The sequence below is a fragment of the Heloderma suspectum genome, chromosome 1, assembly GCF_057233095.1.
Source record: "Heloderma suspectum isolate Gila_16-S chromosome 1, 16-S_ref, whole genome shotgun sequence".
Taxonomy (NCBI): Eukaryota; Metazoa; Chordata; class Lepidosauria; order Squamata; family Helodermatidae; genus Heloderma; species Heloderma suspectum.
The window spans coordinates 382,937,102-382,951,796 of NC_139458.1; the positions used below are offsets into that span (position 1 = coordinate 382,937,102).

At 41.0% G+C, this 14,695-nt stretch overlaps 1 protein-coding gene across 2 annotated transcripts in view; it reads left to right on the forward strand.

Moving 5' to 3' along the window:
- ZFAND3 (zinc finger AN1-type containing 3) overlaps positions 1-14,695 on the forward strand; it is a 202,940-nt gene that overhangs the window by 158,018 nt on the left and 30,227 nt on the right. For both annotated transcript variants that reach the window (XM_084828515.1, XM_084828514.1), the window contains one exon: positions 12,549-12,719. In XM_084828515.1, the coding sequence (XP_084684641.1) occupies positions 12,549-12,719 (171 nt within the window). The remainder of the gene's footprint in view (positions 1-12,548; positions 12,720-14,695) is intronic.

The following is a 14,695-nucleotide window of genomic DNA, read 5'->3' on the forward strand; positions in this document are numbered from 1 at the left end:
TCATTATAACATTTAACAATGTTACGTAACATTTCTATAAGTGTGAACACATCACTAAACAGTTGTTTTCTTTGGGCTGGAGCACCAGAGTGAACCTCTAATTGCTTACATACATACATACATACATGCATGCATGCATACATATATGTACATTGCCATGCATCATCAGTATTAGCAAGCAAGATGGAGTCACGGGCAGTCCTAGCCACCAATGACTGCTTGTATTCCTGACTGGAGGTGCCTGCAGTTATTGAAACAGAGAATAATGTGTGGGGTGGTTGGAAACAAACAGTTCAGAAATTGTGACACAAAACGGTGATTCTTCCACATTTGCTAGCTAGCATAATATAATACTATTTATCTTAAGGTGGAGGTAAATGAAAAATGCACTGGAATGGTTAGTTCTAACATGTTGGATGGTGACGTACTGGGGTCCAGCCAGTCTTATCTATCCCAGTATTCTTTTTTCTTAATTTCTGTAACTAAATAGCCAGATATGGTTGGTGGAGGAAGAAAATGCCATTTCCTATATTTTCCCATCCCACCTCTGGCATTTTAGGTGTCCCTCATATGTTAAAGACAGTAAAATGTTATTTCAAAACCCAACAAAAATAACACATGAAAATGTGCATGCTTTCCAGATCTCTTCATTAGATGTTTTAAAAAGCAGGGGAGGAAGAGAGAGGAAAAAAACACTGGCTTGATGTTGACGTTGCGGTATCTGCATGATCACAATCTTGAGATGGAATGGGGGAGGAAGGATCTGCAAACATTCAGATAAGGCTCTAGCAGGTGATGTGATGGTTTCAGGTTTCACCTGCAGTTGCTGGAGCTCCCCTGGCTGCTTGGTGGAAGAAAAGCATATATTTGATTCTCTATTTTGATAATATAAAACCCAACTATATACTCCGAAATGTCTCCATCTTGGGCGAAACACACAGGCTCCTTTGGCAGTGGAAACAGAGAGAAAATAGGCTATATTGACAAAGCTGGAGATGTTTTTAGATCATCTAAAGTAGGTAAGAAGTCAGTCAAAGGCAAATTGGATTGTTTTACCTTGTAGATGGAGGGATTTACCTCAGAGAATAAAGTCCCAGCTTCAGGTGGTATAGAATCCTCTTCCTCCAGTGTAGAGTCCTGCTGTATTAGCATAATGCTTTTGTTAGGTCAACCAAAAGATCACCATTTTTGTGATCTTTTGGTTGACTTACTAAAGGTATTAAACTAATATGGATTGTGGAATTTTGCTGATGGCCAACATGGCTACTTGTGCTTTTTGTGTAAAATATTTATATTGAACAGTGCACATAACAGCTATTGGCATTTTCTTCATTCATTGGTCTGTCTTTTAAAATGGAGTTACTAGTATATTTGGTAGGAGTGATTTTCTCAGGTTAGCTATGCTCTGTGTAAGAGAAAGGGTCATAAAACCTATGTGCATTTGAGTATCTTTTTAGTTCCACTGTTACTGCATAATCATGCAACTGCAGCCCTGCAAGAAGAAAAGCAGCTTGTCAGTAGGAGAACTGAAGTGGAACATAAGTGGGGAAAGATGTCCCCTGTCTGTGGAAGAACCTGACCTATTAAATCTGTTTTTGTTTACAAAAATAGCCCTTTTAGTTTCATTACACATGTTGACAGGTAACATGTAGTTGGCTCTTTACCACCATAGTGTATAGTTGGTTTGTAGATTCTACTGGTAAGAAAAATAGTCCCAGTCAGACAGGTTTTGTTTTGTTTAAATGAAATGCACATGACATAATTCCACAGTTATAGTTATTGTTATTGTTTGTGTTATTGTTTGTGTTGTGCTTTGTTAGATTGTGGACAGCAACTGTGATGGAGCCTCTAACGCTACAGAAGATGATAATTTAACTGGAAATGCAGTAGAAATATCAAATCCAATGACTAGTTCCTTGGGTTTGGCTGTATGTTTAAGCTCCCTCTTTCATACTCACATTTTTATCATGCATAACATGTCCAGCAAGGACAAAAAGCTCTGGTCCTACCATTAATTAGGTATTCTATCGCTCTGCAGTGGTAAAGTGTCTGTGCTAACTGTATAAAAAAGGTTAGTGAGGCTTTTTATTATAAAAACAACTTTGAGAGAATTTTGTTGTTCAGTTGACCTTTAAGGTGCTCTTTAAGGAGCTCTTTAGTATTTGAATGGTGGAATTTAGCACTGTGTTACAAATCCTGCTATCTTTGGACCATCTCACTGGAAGGCATGTGATGATAGAACAAAGGTGTACTGTACATCATCAGTCCTGCAGTGACAGTGCCTATTAATGACACTTTTTTTACCCTGTTCACTTCTCAGTTGTACTAATAGAACAGCACATCAAGCAAGGCTGTAAATAAAAGTTATTACCTAATAGGTGGGCAGTGAAGTGGAACGTACAGGAGCTGAAGCATAGAGGCCTTATTACCACTCATCAGCAATTATAAACAGGATAAAGTGTCCAAGACTTGCACTGACACAGCAAAGGCTAATAGAGGCTGCGAGATGATAATGTACCAGGATAGCATGATGGATGTTGATGGAATTTTATTGTCTAATTTGGTGCCTATTTTTGATATCACATGTATTATCTCCCATGTTTCCATATTTTGGGGGAGAGAGACAAATCACTTTCTTCTCCTACCAAAATGTGGAGAGATACTTTGCGGACATTGCATTGGATCCTGTCAGTTGTAGTAAAACAATGAAGAAAACTGCCATGTTCACTAAACATTAAAATAACTATTTCTGGCATAAGCTGCCCACCTTAAGGGGATTTTTTGCTAAAGATTGTACTTCTGTGAGCTTTGGGTTCCCCTGAACATGCTGATATTTATTTGGTTTCTTTTTATTTTAAAGATTTCTAAGCTGCCTACATGTACCACTTCCTTGTTTAGCAGTGACCCCATTTGGGCTACAACCTAGTTGGCACTCACCAGTGGAAAGTACATAAGGCCTTTCTCACACTATTAACTGACCACAGCTAACCAAAGTACATTTCACCATTTAAATCACTTAGGGCGAACTTGGAGGCTTACGACCATCCAAAGCAGAGCAGGAGGCTCGGCCGAGGCAATCTTCATCTCCATGCTCCTCCCACTCTGTATTTTCGCTAGATGAGCTTTTCACCCATCTAACTGAGGCATCAGGGAGGGGGGAGGGAAGGAGGTTGGGGAGGCCTATGGATATGGCATCAGCTGGGGAGGCCTGGGGATATGGCACACCCCCTTTCCCTTCCCTCCGAGTTTGCCTTTGTGGGAGAGGGGGCAGAGAGCTCGGGCTCCTGGCCCAAGGTTGGAATGCTGCCTCCGACCTCAGATCCAGGAATCTGAACTATCCTATGGCCCTCCAGATTCTTTCTAAGGGCCATAGGATTGCTGTCTTAGTTGTAAAACGTATATATTGTGTTGGAGGAGGAGATTTCATGTGCGTATTCTTAAAAGTAGAGTTTATAGTAACTCAGGCTGGAGTTCCTTCTTGTCTGGTTTAACAGGGCAAAGTAAAGGAGGGAGTGATTTAGCAGCATAAAATGAGGGGGAGGAGATCTGTCCAATCACCAACAAAGGAGTATGAGGGCTAAATCCAATGTTACGTGAACCGATTGCACTTGTGAAATGAGAGTTTACCATCCTCCCCCTTGCAGCCCCCTGCACACCCCATCTAACTTTGGAAGGTTCCCCAACCCTTCGGAGCAAACCTGGGGAGGGAGGGGCAGATCTGCCCAGGCGGGCTGCAGGGGGGAGAGGAGATTCAATCCAACTGCAGTGTCTCTTCTGCTGGCAGGAGGACACCATTGGATACAACCCTGAGCTTTTAACAAAAATGGTGTTCTGTCCGATCTGAAATACAAGTCTTTCACATCAGTGGCCTTAACAGTGCAAAGAGTATATTCCTTTTATGATCAGTTTAAATTACAGCATGATAAAGCACAGCATTAGGCACTTTTAAAATGTGACGGTTTTCCTGTACTAATATTGCTCTATGTAGGACAAAATATGCATACTGTACACAGGCACATAACACTGACGTTTATCTCTTTCAACCCATGTAAATGCAGTAGGGAAGCTACAGTTGACCACAGTTTCTCATCATGCTGTCTGAAAATTTTATATCTCTATATTTTGAAGCTGTGGAAGAATAATATTTGTCCGCGCTTGCAAAACCACTGGAAAATATAAATACAGGATTGCAAACATTTTAGTTAAAATGTTGGTCCATGCTGGTCATTGATCATAACAATAAATAATGGATTGATTAATATGTACAATAATGCAAAAAAAATTTTTAAAATACACCATTTTTAGAGGGTCAGATTTCTTAGCACATTTTATCCTTATTTAGTCTTCCTGTGTCTTCCTTACGGAGAATGTGTTAAAATTACTGTTTAGTGACAGCCAATTTCTATTTCTGCCTAGCAAATATTTCTCAAATTTTGGGGAAGGTCACCCTGCCCTAGTATATCCTCCAGCCTTCTAAAAATATCAAATCGGCGATCAGAACTTCATCTTAGTTAACTGGGGCAAATTCATTCCATTCTTCCTCAACTATTATTTGTGCTTTTTTATCAATATTTGTGTTTTGTGGGTGTTTTTAAATTGTTGTAAGCTGTTCTGTGCATTGTGATTGTAACAGAACGGGGAAGATATGTTTTCTAAATGAATAAATAACAGAACACATTTTGAGGGAGTAAAGTGCAACTAAAACAATATATTTTAAAACTTGTCCTAAAAAAACACAAATTCATCATTGTAAAAGAGAAAATATTTCATGAGAAATCTGTGTACACAGAACAAAATAGACATGTGTCTATTTGAGAGCATACACGATTTCCTAAACAAAAGTGATCTGTGTAAGAAAACAGTCTTCTTTGAACTAGCCTGAGATATCTGGGTGTGTTGAAAAACACTTATTTCATGTACCACATTAAACACCGCATTAAACATTTCAATCCGTAGAAAAGCACCACCTGATTGCTCTTGTGACATGCCAAAAATGAGTATTTGTAGCAGGGAAACTAATCTTTGGAGGCTGATACTTCTGCAGGCTTTGGCATGTAAAAAGCATCCCAAAGGTGGTGCTTATTTCTACATGTTTGAAAGAAGCAGTTTTTCAGCATCACAAACTTAACTTCAGTAGTCATTGTGAAATCTTGTGAGTGTACAGTTGTGATTTTCAAGGGTATTTTGCAACTTCTGTGCTTACTAGGAGGAGACTGGAAGTAGCTCTGTTACCTTACACCATAATGATATGGGTTCTTCCATGTCAGTGTTTCTAGGGGACTGGAGAAGGTTGTCTAAAATTCCACAGCCCCCTATTTTGAGGCTACATCTGATCCAGTAAAAGCTAATACTCATTCTAAAAGCCAGTGTGGTGTAGTGGCTAGAGTGTTGGATGGGGAGTCGGGAGATCTGGGTTCTAGTCCCCTCCTGGCCATGGAAGCTCACTGGGTGACTTTGGGCCAATCACAGACTCTCAGCCCAACCTACCTCACAAGGTTGTTGTTGTGAGGATAAAATGGAGAGGAGTAGGATAATGTACGCCACCTTAAGGACGCCACCTTAAGGAGAAAAAAAAGCAGGATATAAATATAATAAAGAAATTACAGAAAGAAAGAAAGTTTTGTGAAAGAGAGGGCATCAACATCTATTCTTTGCTTGGGTTTACAACTCCCCACGTTCCAGATTAACCTGTATAACATAGTTATACCTTTCATTCTCTCATTTCTGGAAGGTAGTTGCAAACCATATTTTATACTGGATAGGAACTATAGATTTTCCTCTGTCCGAACTATAGATTTTCCTCTGTCCAACTTATGTTTTATTTTTATTTATTTTTTTTTTACAACATTTATATACCACTCTCCATCTAAACAAATCCTGGAGCTGTGGACAATAAAAGATAAAAGGAATAAAAAACAATATTAAAAATAAAATAAAAAACAGATTACCAAGGTAATCATGGCTGGTCACTCAGGGAAGACTTGTTGAAATGAAAATGTCTTCAGCAGGTGCCAGAAACAAAACTATGTTGGTGTCTGCCTGACAACCAGAGGGAGGGAGTTCCACAGAAAGAGAGCTTATACTGAGCAAAGGATTAAATATAGTGTCACACGAGCAGACGTCCACTGACACAGCAGGACTTTCTCCTCATCTCCTTCCCCTTGCAGCCCCCTGTGCCCCACAATTTGCTCTCGATGGTCTCCCAACCCTCTGGATCAGATTTCGAGGGTGGGCTGCCAGGGGGGACTTGCCCTTCCCCATCAGTAGGAGGAGTTAATTGTATACCATCCTATGTTGATATGGCATGGTGCCAATTGGCTACAACAAGACCATAATCACCAAACACCTCTTGGTATTTAAATACCCAGTGCAAATAATGAGCAACTTGTGACCCTCCAGACTTTTTGGCCTACAACTCTAATCTTCCCTCACCATTGGCTATGCTTGTACAAGCAACATACAGGCATGGATCAACTCACAGGAGGATTCCACTAGCAATACAGTAAAACGCAGATGCTTCATAAAGTAATACAATGCCAGGACAATGTGGGGCATCTTTGTGGCCCCAGGAACTCCATTCTCCCCATCTGGATTTGGGCCTTTAAGATCTAGGAAAAGTGTGGGTGCATGGAGGGTAAGTTGTAAGCAAACAGAATTTTTGACATTGCGCAACATCATTACTGATCATAGGGCATGTCTGTTAAGGCATCAACCTTCGCTTCCAGTTTCCTGGCTTTGTGGAGCTTGAGCCAACATGAGATAGACTTAACTCTGGTCTTAACGTGGCAGTTTTTTAATCATTGAATATTCATGTGTTTTGTTCAGTTTTACAGTAGTTTTGTAGAACAATTTTTGTATGCTTAATTTTTAATCATAATGTCATGGTTGGTATATCATAGACTTAGAAGTTATAAAGCTTTTTCTCTGGGGTACTTTAAGTCAGTGCCACAGAGTATTATATATTTCCCTTAGTCAGCAGCATAGCCTTCCTTATGAGTAATTTGTTGTTAAGGACTAGCTAAAAAAATCTAAATAGGCTCTTTCCATACAAAATTAGTTTTCTGCTTCAGCCTTTCTCATTGCAGAAGTAATTCAAAATAAGGTTAAACATAAAATCTTAGAAGGTTTTGTTTTTAAAAAGCAAGTTTCAAATTCTCTATAGTAAAAATTCTCTTCTGAGTATATTCAGTCCAGAAGATGAATTGTAGGAAATAATGGAAGGCAATGGAAGCTGGAATGAGAATACTTATACTGTCTCTTATACAGATGTTTCTGCTGGCACGCGACAACTCTAAGTAGGAAACTAAACAGCAACTTTTAAAAAATGGTTCTCCTATATTTTAAATATTTGGCAGCTGCAAGCAAATGCAGCTTTCAAAGGCTATGATTTTACCTTTGAAATTCACATCACATACATTGCAGAGAGCTTTGTTCCACAGTTCCAAATTTGTAGCAATTAACACTCAAGGCAAAATATTGTGTGTGCACTAAATGGTGCATACTTGGAAATGTAAATAGTGCTTGTTGTGGAGAAATTTCTTTCAGCTAGGGCAGGCAAACTCATCTAACTGAAGAATTCTTGTCTATCACTTATGTCCAGTGTGGCCATGGTTCTTTAATGTGACCTAAAATTGGCTTTGGGACATTTTCACATGGCAGTTATTTAAAGCTTGTTGTTAGTTCTTGGTCTTTTCATCTTCCCCCCCACCCACCTCCACCCAGAAATCAGTGAGATCTGGTCTATGTATGTTTGTGGACTACTCCTGGGTTCTCGTCAGATCACACTGTTGCCTCCTTTTACTCCTAGATACTTGCTTCTCTTCCTCCCCTCCTACTACTTCCCTCTTCAGCCCATGCCTAGTTTGCAGAATTCTTGATGGATTTATTTTTGATGGCTCAAGTTCCTTTTTTAAACAGTCTGAGGAACTGTGGCAGTGATGTTTGAAGGTTCGTTAGTTAATGCCCTTAGTGATGTTTGCGTAGGCAGTTGCGATCATAAATGTCAATCTCTCAGGCTATGATAGGTCTTTGAGTGGGGGAGGGACCTGATGGTTGCCTCAGATACTGTCATCATGCCAGAGATTACATTAACTATAGTCTTTTCTTGAGAAGCAAGTAGAGATGGATGAGCTTTTTCTCCCCTGACACTTCCTAGCCTTTTTTCTCCTCTTTTCTATTTACGAATTCCATTGTATATCTTCCACGTGCTTATCTCTATCGGGGAGAACAATTCCCTGAAACATCAAGGAAGTGCCACAGTGCTGTTAGTGAAGCTATGTTTGTACAGGCTGCAAACTCTGCTATGGCAGGAGATTAAAAGAGATTGAAATTCAGCACTGACAGCCTTGACACAATTTATTTGGAAATTATGGGGAGAGAACATTGAATAATGAAGACATGAACAGTAACAGTATGAACAAATGTAAGTTGCAGCTGGAGACAAAACAATTTTTAAGGACAGCACTCTTGTTTTCCCTCAAGGCTGCAATTTAAAATTTTCCTCTTCTGAATTACTTAATTTTTATTTTTTTTCAATGTTGTAGACTGTCTACAATGAGAAAAACTTATATCCTTAGAAACTGTAGTCTAGAGAAATCCTTATTTCCTATCTGTTGTACAAAAATAAAACTGAACGTATAATCTAATTAAAACAGAAGAAAACACGAATAAAAATTGAGGGGAATTAAAACAAAATTCATCAACCAGCTAAAAGCCACACAATCAGAATAAAATATAAACAAAGTTAAAATGCTCAAGCAAAAGAAACCTGGCACCTAAAAAAAAAATACAGTGTTGGCATCAGATCTCACTGGGGAGGGCATTCCAGAGCCAGGGCGCCACCACAGAAATGGCCCTCTCCTTTGTACCTCCATAATGCTTGCTGAAGGAACTTAGAGAAGAGCCTCATAGGATGATCTTAATGCATGGTCAGGTTGGTACTACAGGAAGCACTTCATAAAGTGTGTGGGTCTCAAGCTATTTAGGGTTTTAAAGGGTAAACACTAGCACCTTGAATTAGGCTCAGAAGCAAATCAATAGCAATGTAATTCCTTCAGAATGAGTGTGATATATAGCTCCACCTAGACAAATCAGTCAGAATTTTACTTGCCAAATTCTGCACTAGTTAAAGCTTCAGAGATGCCCCACATACAACACATTACAGTGATCTAACCTGAAGGTTACTAGAGTATGAATCAGTATAATCAGGTTATGCTTGTCTAATAAAGTTGGCGGTGAACCAGCCAAAGCTGACAAAAGGTACTCTGAGTCTCTGAGTCCACCTGGGCCTCTTGGATCAAAGAGGAAACCCAGGCTACACATGTGCTCTTTCACAGAGAGTGCAACCCAAAGAGGATGCACACCAACTTTCTGGACCTGGGAACCGCCTATCCACAGCACCTCCATCTTACCAGGATTCAGATCCAGTTTACTAGCCCTCATGCAGCTCATTACTGAGTCTAGACCATGGGTTCCCAACATGGTGCCTCTAGGCACCATGGTACCCATGGGGACCTCCCGTGGCACCTATGAAGTTCTCCCCTCCCTGCCCCCTTTAAAAAATGGTTTTAAGAAAAACTTCGGAAAATGTTAGGGCATTCTTCTTTCTCTCCCTTTCTAGCCTCTACCCCCTTGCCTTGCTATTTCCCCTCCTCAGTCTCTAGCCTCACTATTTCTCTCCCCCAGCACCACCTCTTTAACTCACTTTTGACTAGCCAGGCCTGCACAGCAGTTATTATGTGACTGGCCACATCCACTGTGAGAGCCATTTTGCGGTGACGCCCACAGCAGTTTCTCAAATTCCCAAACATGCCCATGGGTCCAAAAAGGTTGGAGACCCCTGGTTCAACAACTCCACAGCCTCACCTGATTGAGATAACATCAGAAAATAGAGCTAGGTGTCACCAGCATACTGATGACACTTCACTCCAAGACATGATGACCTCATCCAGCACCTTCAAATAGATGTTAAAGAACATAAGGGGTAAGATAAAATGTTGTGGGACTCCACAATTCAAGTGCCATGAGGCAGAGCAGAAATCTGCCAGAGCTACTTTCTGAAACTGGCCCTACTGGTGAGAGCAGAACCATAATATCGCTTTGCCAACCCCACAGCCTTAACCCTCAGAGCTGTTCTAGCAGAATACCATGGTTGAGGCAATCAAAAACTGCTGCGAGATCAAGGAGAATCAACATGGTTGTACTCCTCCAAACCCCAACATAAACCCAAATTGAAATGGGTGTAGATAATCTGTTTCATCCAACAGAATTGAACCGTCACCCTGTCAAGCATTTTCCCAGAAAGGCGATATTAGCAGCTGGGCGATAGCTATTACTGTTTTGTAGAGGCTTCTATACAGAATACCCCCAAACCAAGATCAGAGGGAGGGAATGCCTCTCTTTCCCTCTTGACCCCTTCCTGGAGGTCCTTCTTTCAACTTTCCTTAAGTGAAAAGGTTGCAAAGTGTTTGCCTACACAAGTGATCTACTTCCAGCCTTGAGAAAGGAAATTTAAAAACTCACCTTTTTTTTTAAATAGTTTGAGCTCTTTTTTAAATATTTTATGTTATGTTGTAAGATGCTTGAATGTTTCTTGAGAAATAGAAAGGTATACCATGTACATGCGGAGTAAATCCAGAACACATTTATCCTATCCTAAAATCTTATTAAGCTATTGTCGCAGAACTTTAGGGATGCAACAGATTAAATTGCTTAAATTATATATAATTTCTAAGTTTATATCTAAGTGACCCAACTTGCTTTCCTGTTTTAAGGGACAAAAGTACATGTTGCTACCATTAGTTGACCTTCTGTTGCACTCCTGCCCTGTATCCTAAAGCAGCTTATGCCTATGCCATTGCATCAGTTTTTCAGACAAGGTCCTATACTTACACAACCAAGATATTAGTTAGGGGTCTTTAGATGGAGTTAGCAGAAACTATGCTCCCTGAATTACATACTGCATCTTCTGCCAAGAGGGCAGAGAAAAATTTTGATTTCTCTCTCCTGCTACTTAAGACTATGATTCTGCTAGTTTCACATAACACATAAGCTACCTGTATTTTTATCAGCTAGTGCAAGTATTAGACCCGGTGTTTTATCTGCTTATTTCCTTTACTGCATTCCTGTGTTCTTTGTCTTTTATCTTAATTTTGGGTTAAGTAAACTGATTTTGAGGGGATTATAGCTAAACTTATTTCATCCAACGTTATTGTCTTAGCCTCTCTGCCATCACTCTAGGATCGTTGAGTGGATTGAGATTGAAAACTGATAAGAGTTGTAGCTCAGTATCCCAGGAAGATGTCTCTGCCATAGTATACAAATGTCCTGATGCTCCTTAACTCAGAAGGTGGTGACAGATAGAGATCCATTGAAATATTTTACGGTGGATTTAACTCCAGTGGTAAAGCAGAAGAAACTAAACCCCTATCTAATTTGGCTTACCTAGCCTCCCCCCCACCCCCGCTCTTGGGTGCCAGGGAAGGAGAGGATTCTCTAACATACCCTAAGGGAGTCACAACTATGTTCAGATGTAGGCACTTCCAAGCCTATGAAGTGATTTGATTTGCCAGCATATCTCAGCATCAGCAGAAGTGATGGGGACAGAATCCATTTCAGCATTCTAACCACTTGGCTCTTATTTGAAGCACATGCCCACATAGTCTTTTAAAGTGGGTAGTAGGTTTGAAAAGGGTTTTTTACTCCTTGAAGGTATTCTGAGTATTACAAGTGTAAGGTGCATTAGCTCCCCACCCTCTTCTTATAAATGGTTTACCTCAAGCACCTTTCAGTTTAGAGCTTTTTAAAGAAATGTATTTTCATATCTCAACTCTTTGTCAACAACATTATTTTCCAGAGAGACAGAAAAATTACAAATAAGGTTATTAAAATACGTGGTGCCTTGACTAGTTTTAAAGAGAGATCCTCTGAGCATTTTGTATCTGTAGCAGCATGTACATGTTGTGTTTAGTTTATCTTGTCTGTGTATAATCATTTACATTTAGATTGTTATCCTTGTAGAGAGAGGGAGGCACAGTATGATACTTTCATGTGCCTTCGTTTGGTTATTGGACGTACAGCTAGCTCACTGTGCCCTAAAAATCTCTCTCTTCCTCAGCCAGGGAATAGGCCGAATTTGTGTTCAGTTGCTTTTCATCAGAAGCAGCATTGTTTTGTATAAGGGAAGTGGGGCTAAAGTTGCATAGGAGAACCTATAAATGAGACGAAAAACGAAACCTATACTTGTCTAGGCTGGTATTCTCTCTCCATGTGTTGGCACAATGCACAACCATGAAGAGTTAGCCAGTTCATTTTATATTTGGTTTTCTGAACCAAGAAGGGGGCTTTTGGGGAGCAAAGCTTATATAGATTCCTTACCTGATGCCTGTTTTGACAATAAAGAGGGTGTATGCATTCAAGGGAATAAAAAGGAATGCACTGTTGGCAAGTGAGTCTGTTTGCAAGTTGCAGGCCATTAATTGTGACTGAGTAGAGGCCTCACTGAAGAAAAGCTAATGCTGTACTCCTAAATGTTTCTCCCAAAACAACAGATTCACAGTTGGAGAGCGAGGCATCTCCTGAGAAGCGACCACGGTTACTGGAGGACAGTCATGACAGGCCTGAAGAAATCAGCCGTTCCAAACAGAAGAGCAGACGCCGGTGTTTCCAGTGCCAAACAAAACTGGAGCTGGTACAACAGGAACTGGGATCATGTCGCTGTGGTAAGGACTGGCAGCCAGTTTTGAGAATAAGCTTTCCTTTAGGGACCTGTTAAGCCCCCCTTGCATATCTGGAGAAAATCTGGGTCATGTTATTGTGATGCAGTTTTCACTGTAAAGAAACAATATAATGAAATCTCTCTAATTATTTAAAGTAGTTACAACTAGGGCTTTGCAGGGACGCCCCGATCCGACTCAGAAGCCCCTTCATGGCTTCGGAGGCAGGCCTAATTCGGTTTGGGCTGATTCGGGGGGCCCCCGACCCAACTCGGCCCCAAACCCAAAGTGGGATTCAGATGGCCGAATCCCACTTTGGGGGGGGCCTGACACCCCCACACAAACCCCCAGCTCCTTACCTTGCCACCTTCTCCATTGCTGTCGCTGCCGTCATCGCCAGAAAGTTGCTATTTTAAAAATGGTGACTCCCTACAATAAGACCTGGCACACATCCAGGCCTCAGGAGCTGGCGACGGTGATGACAGCGGTGTGGCGATGGCAACAGAGCCAGCGATGGCAATGATGGTGGTGGAGGCAGTAGCAACAGAGGCGGTGGCGGCGGCGGCGATGGGCAGCTCTCAGTGATGGTGATGGGCGGCTCTCAAGGACCTGGAGGTGCCGGCGCGGCTGGGCCGGGGGTGCCGAAGCTCCAAAGCACACCAAGATGCTTCAGAGAGCCCCTGACCCGCTTCGTGCCCCCTCCACTTCGCCTCAGAAGGGGCTCAAAGTGACCCGAAGCACCTGCTCGAAATCAGGCTTCGGGCCTCTGTCCAAAGCAGTGCACAGCCCTAGTTACAACCTAACAAAGTGAAGGGCTTTGAGAATCCTGACAAATAAACTAAAGCATTGTACTCTTGTGTGTAAAGAAGTATAACTTACCTTTATAACCTACACTGAGGTAAAGGTATAATCGGCCTGTTGAAGGGCCCTTATTTAGAAGTAGGTCTATGTTTCTGCTCTTGTGCCATCAGATATAGCAGTCTTCTTGTATAAAAGGCACATGCCCAATCCAGTGACTCCTGACACATGCAAGACTGCCACTGCATAGATTTGACCTCCCTGAGGTTTTATCTGTTCACTGTAATGTGAAGAACAGCTTTGTATGAGGGATCTCCATATAGGACCTTGAGACATCATGTGTAAATGGTTCTTTATTGAAGTGGGGACAATCAAGCATGGTGAGTCATCATGAAAAGAATCCCAGTGATAATCCACAGCGTAGCAGCAAATAGAAATACACTTGCCTTTTTTTTCAATAGCGCTACATCAATATGTCAGTATGGTATGTTACTGAACCAAATTTGTTCATATGTATTCAGAGATCATCTGTGCATAATAATGCTATTCTTCATTGCATGCAACCTGTGTGACTAGTACTGCTTCGGGGTAATGTGTTTCCAGATGTATTATTTTAGAGGCTTAAAAATTAAAAGTGGCCAGACTGTACAGATGTAGCTGAGAGATTTTCAGATATGTCTCGTTACATGGACAGGAAAAAGCAGGCCACTGACTACATCACTGCCTAACATTAGCACATAGAGGCTTCTGATTGAAACATTCTTCTTGGGCTTGCTCAGTAAAATGCCGGCTAAGGTAATGAAAAGGCCGCCGTTGCACCTGTGTATATATATTTTTGCCAAACATGATTGGTGAACTAGGTGCTGTTTTATAGTTGCTTCTGTCACAGTTTGAATGAAGGAGCGTGTTAATGTCTTTCTGAAATCTCTCTCTCACTCTCTCTCTCTCCATGGGCACAACATTTGTCTTTATATATGAAATAAAGGAGAATAGTGAGCATGAAATGTGATAGTGCCTAACCAAAATTATTCCTTCGAAGTCCAAGGTTTTAATTGAAAATGTACTTTATAATGGGCTTTCTTTAAAAAAAATGGAAACAGTTAACATGCCGGCCTTTTAACCTGGCTTGCCAATTATGGGTGGGATCCAGATTTGTGCTCAGCCAAGTTCCACTGACACTGGAG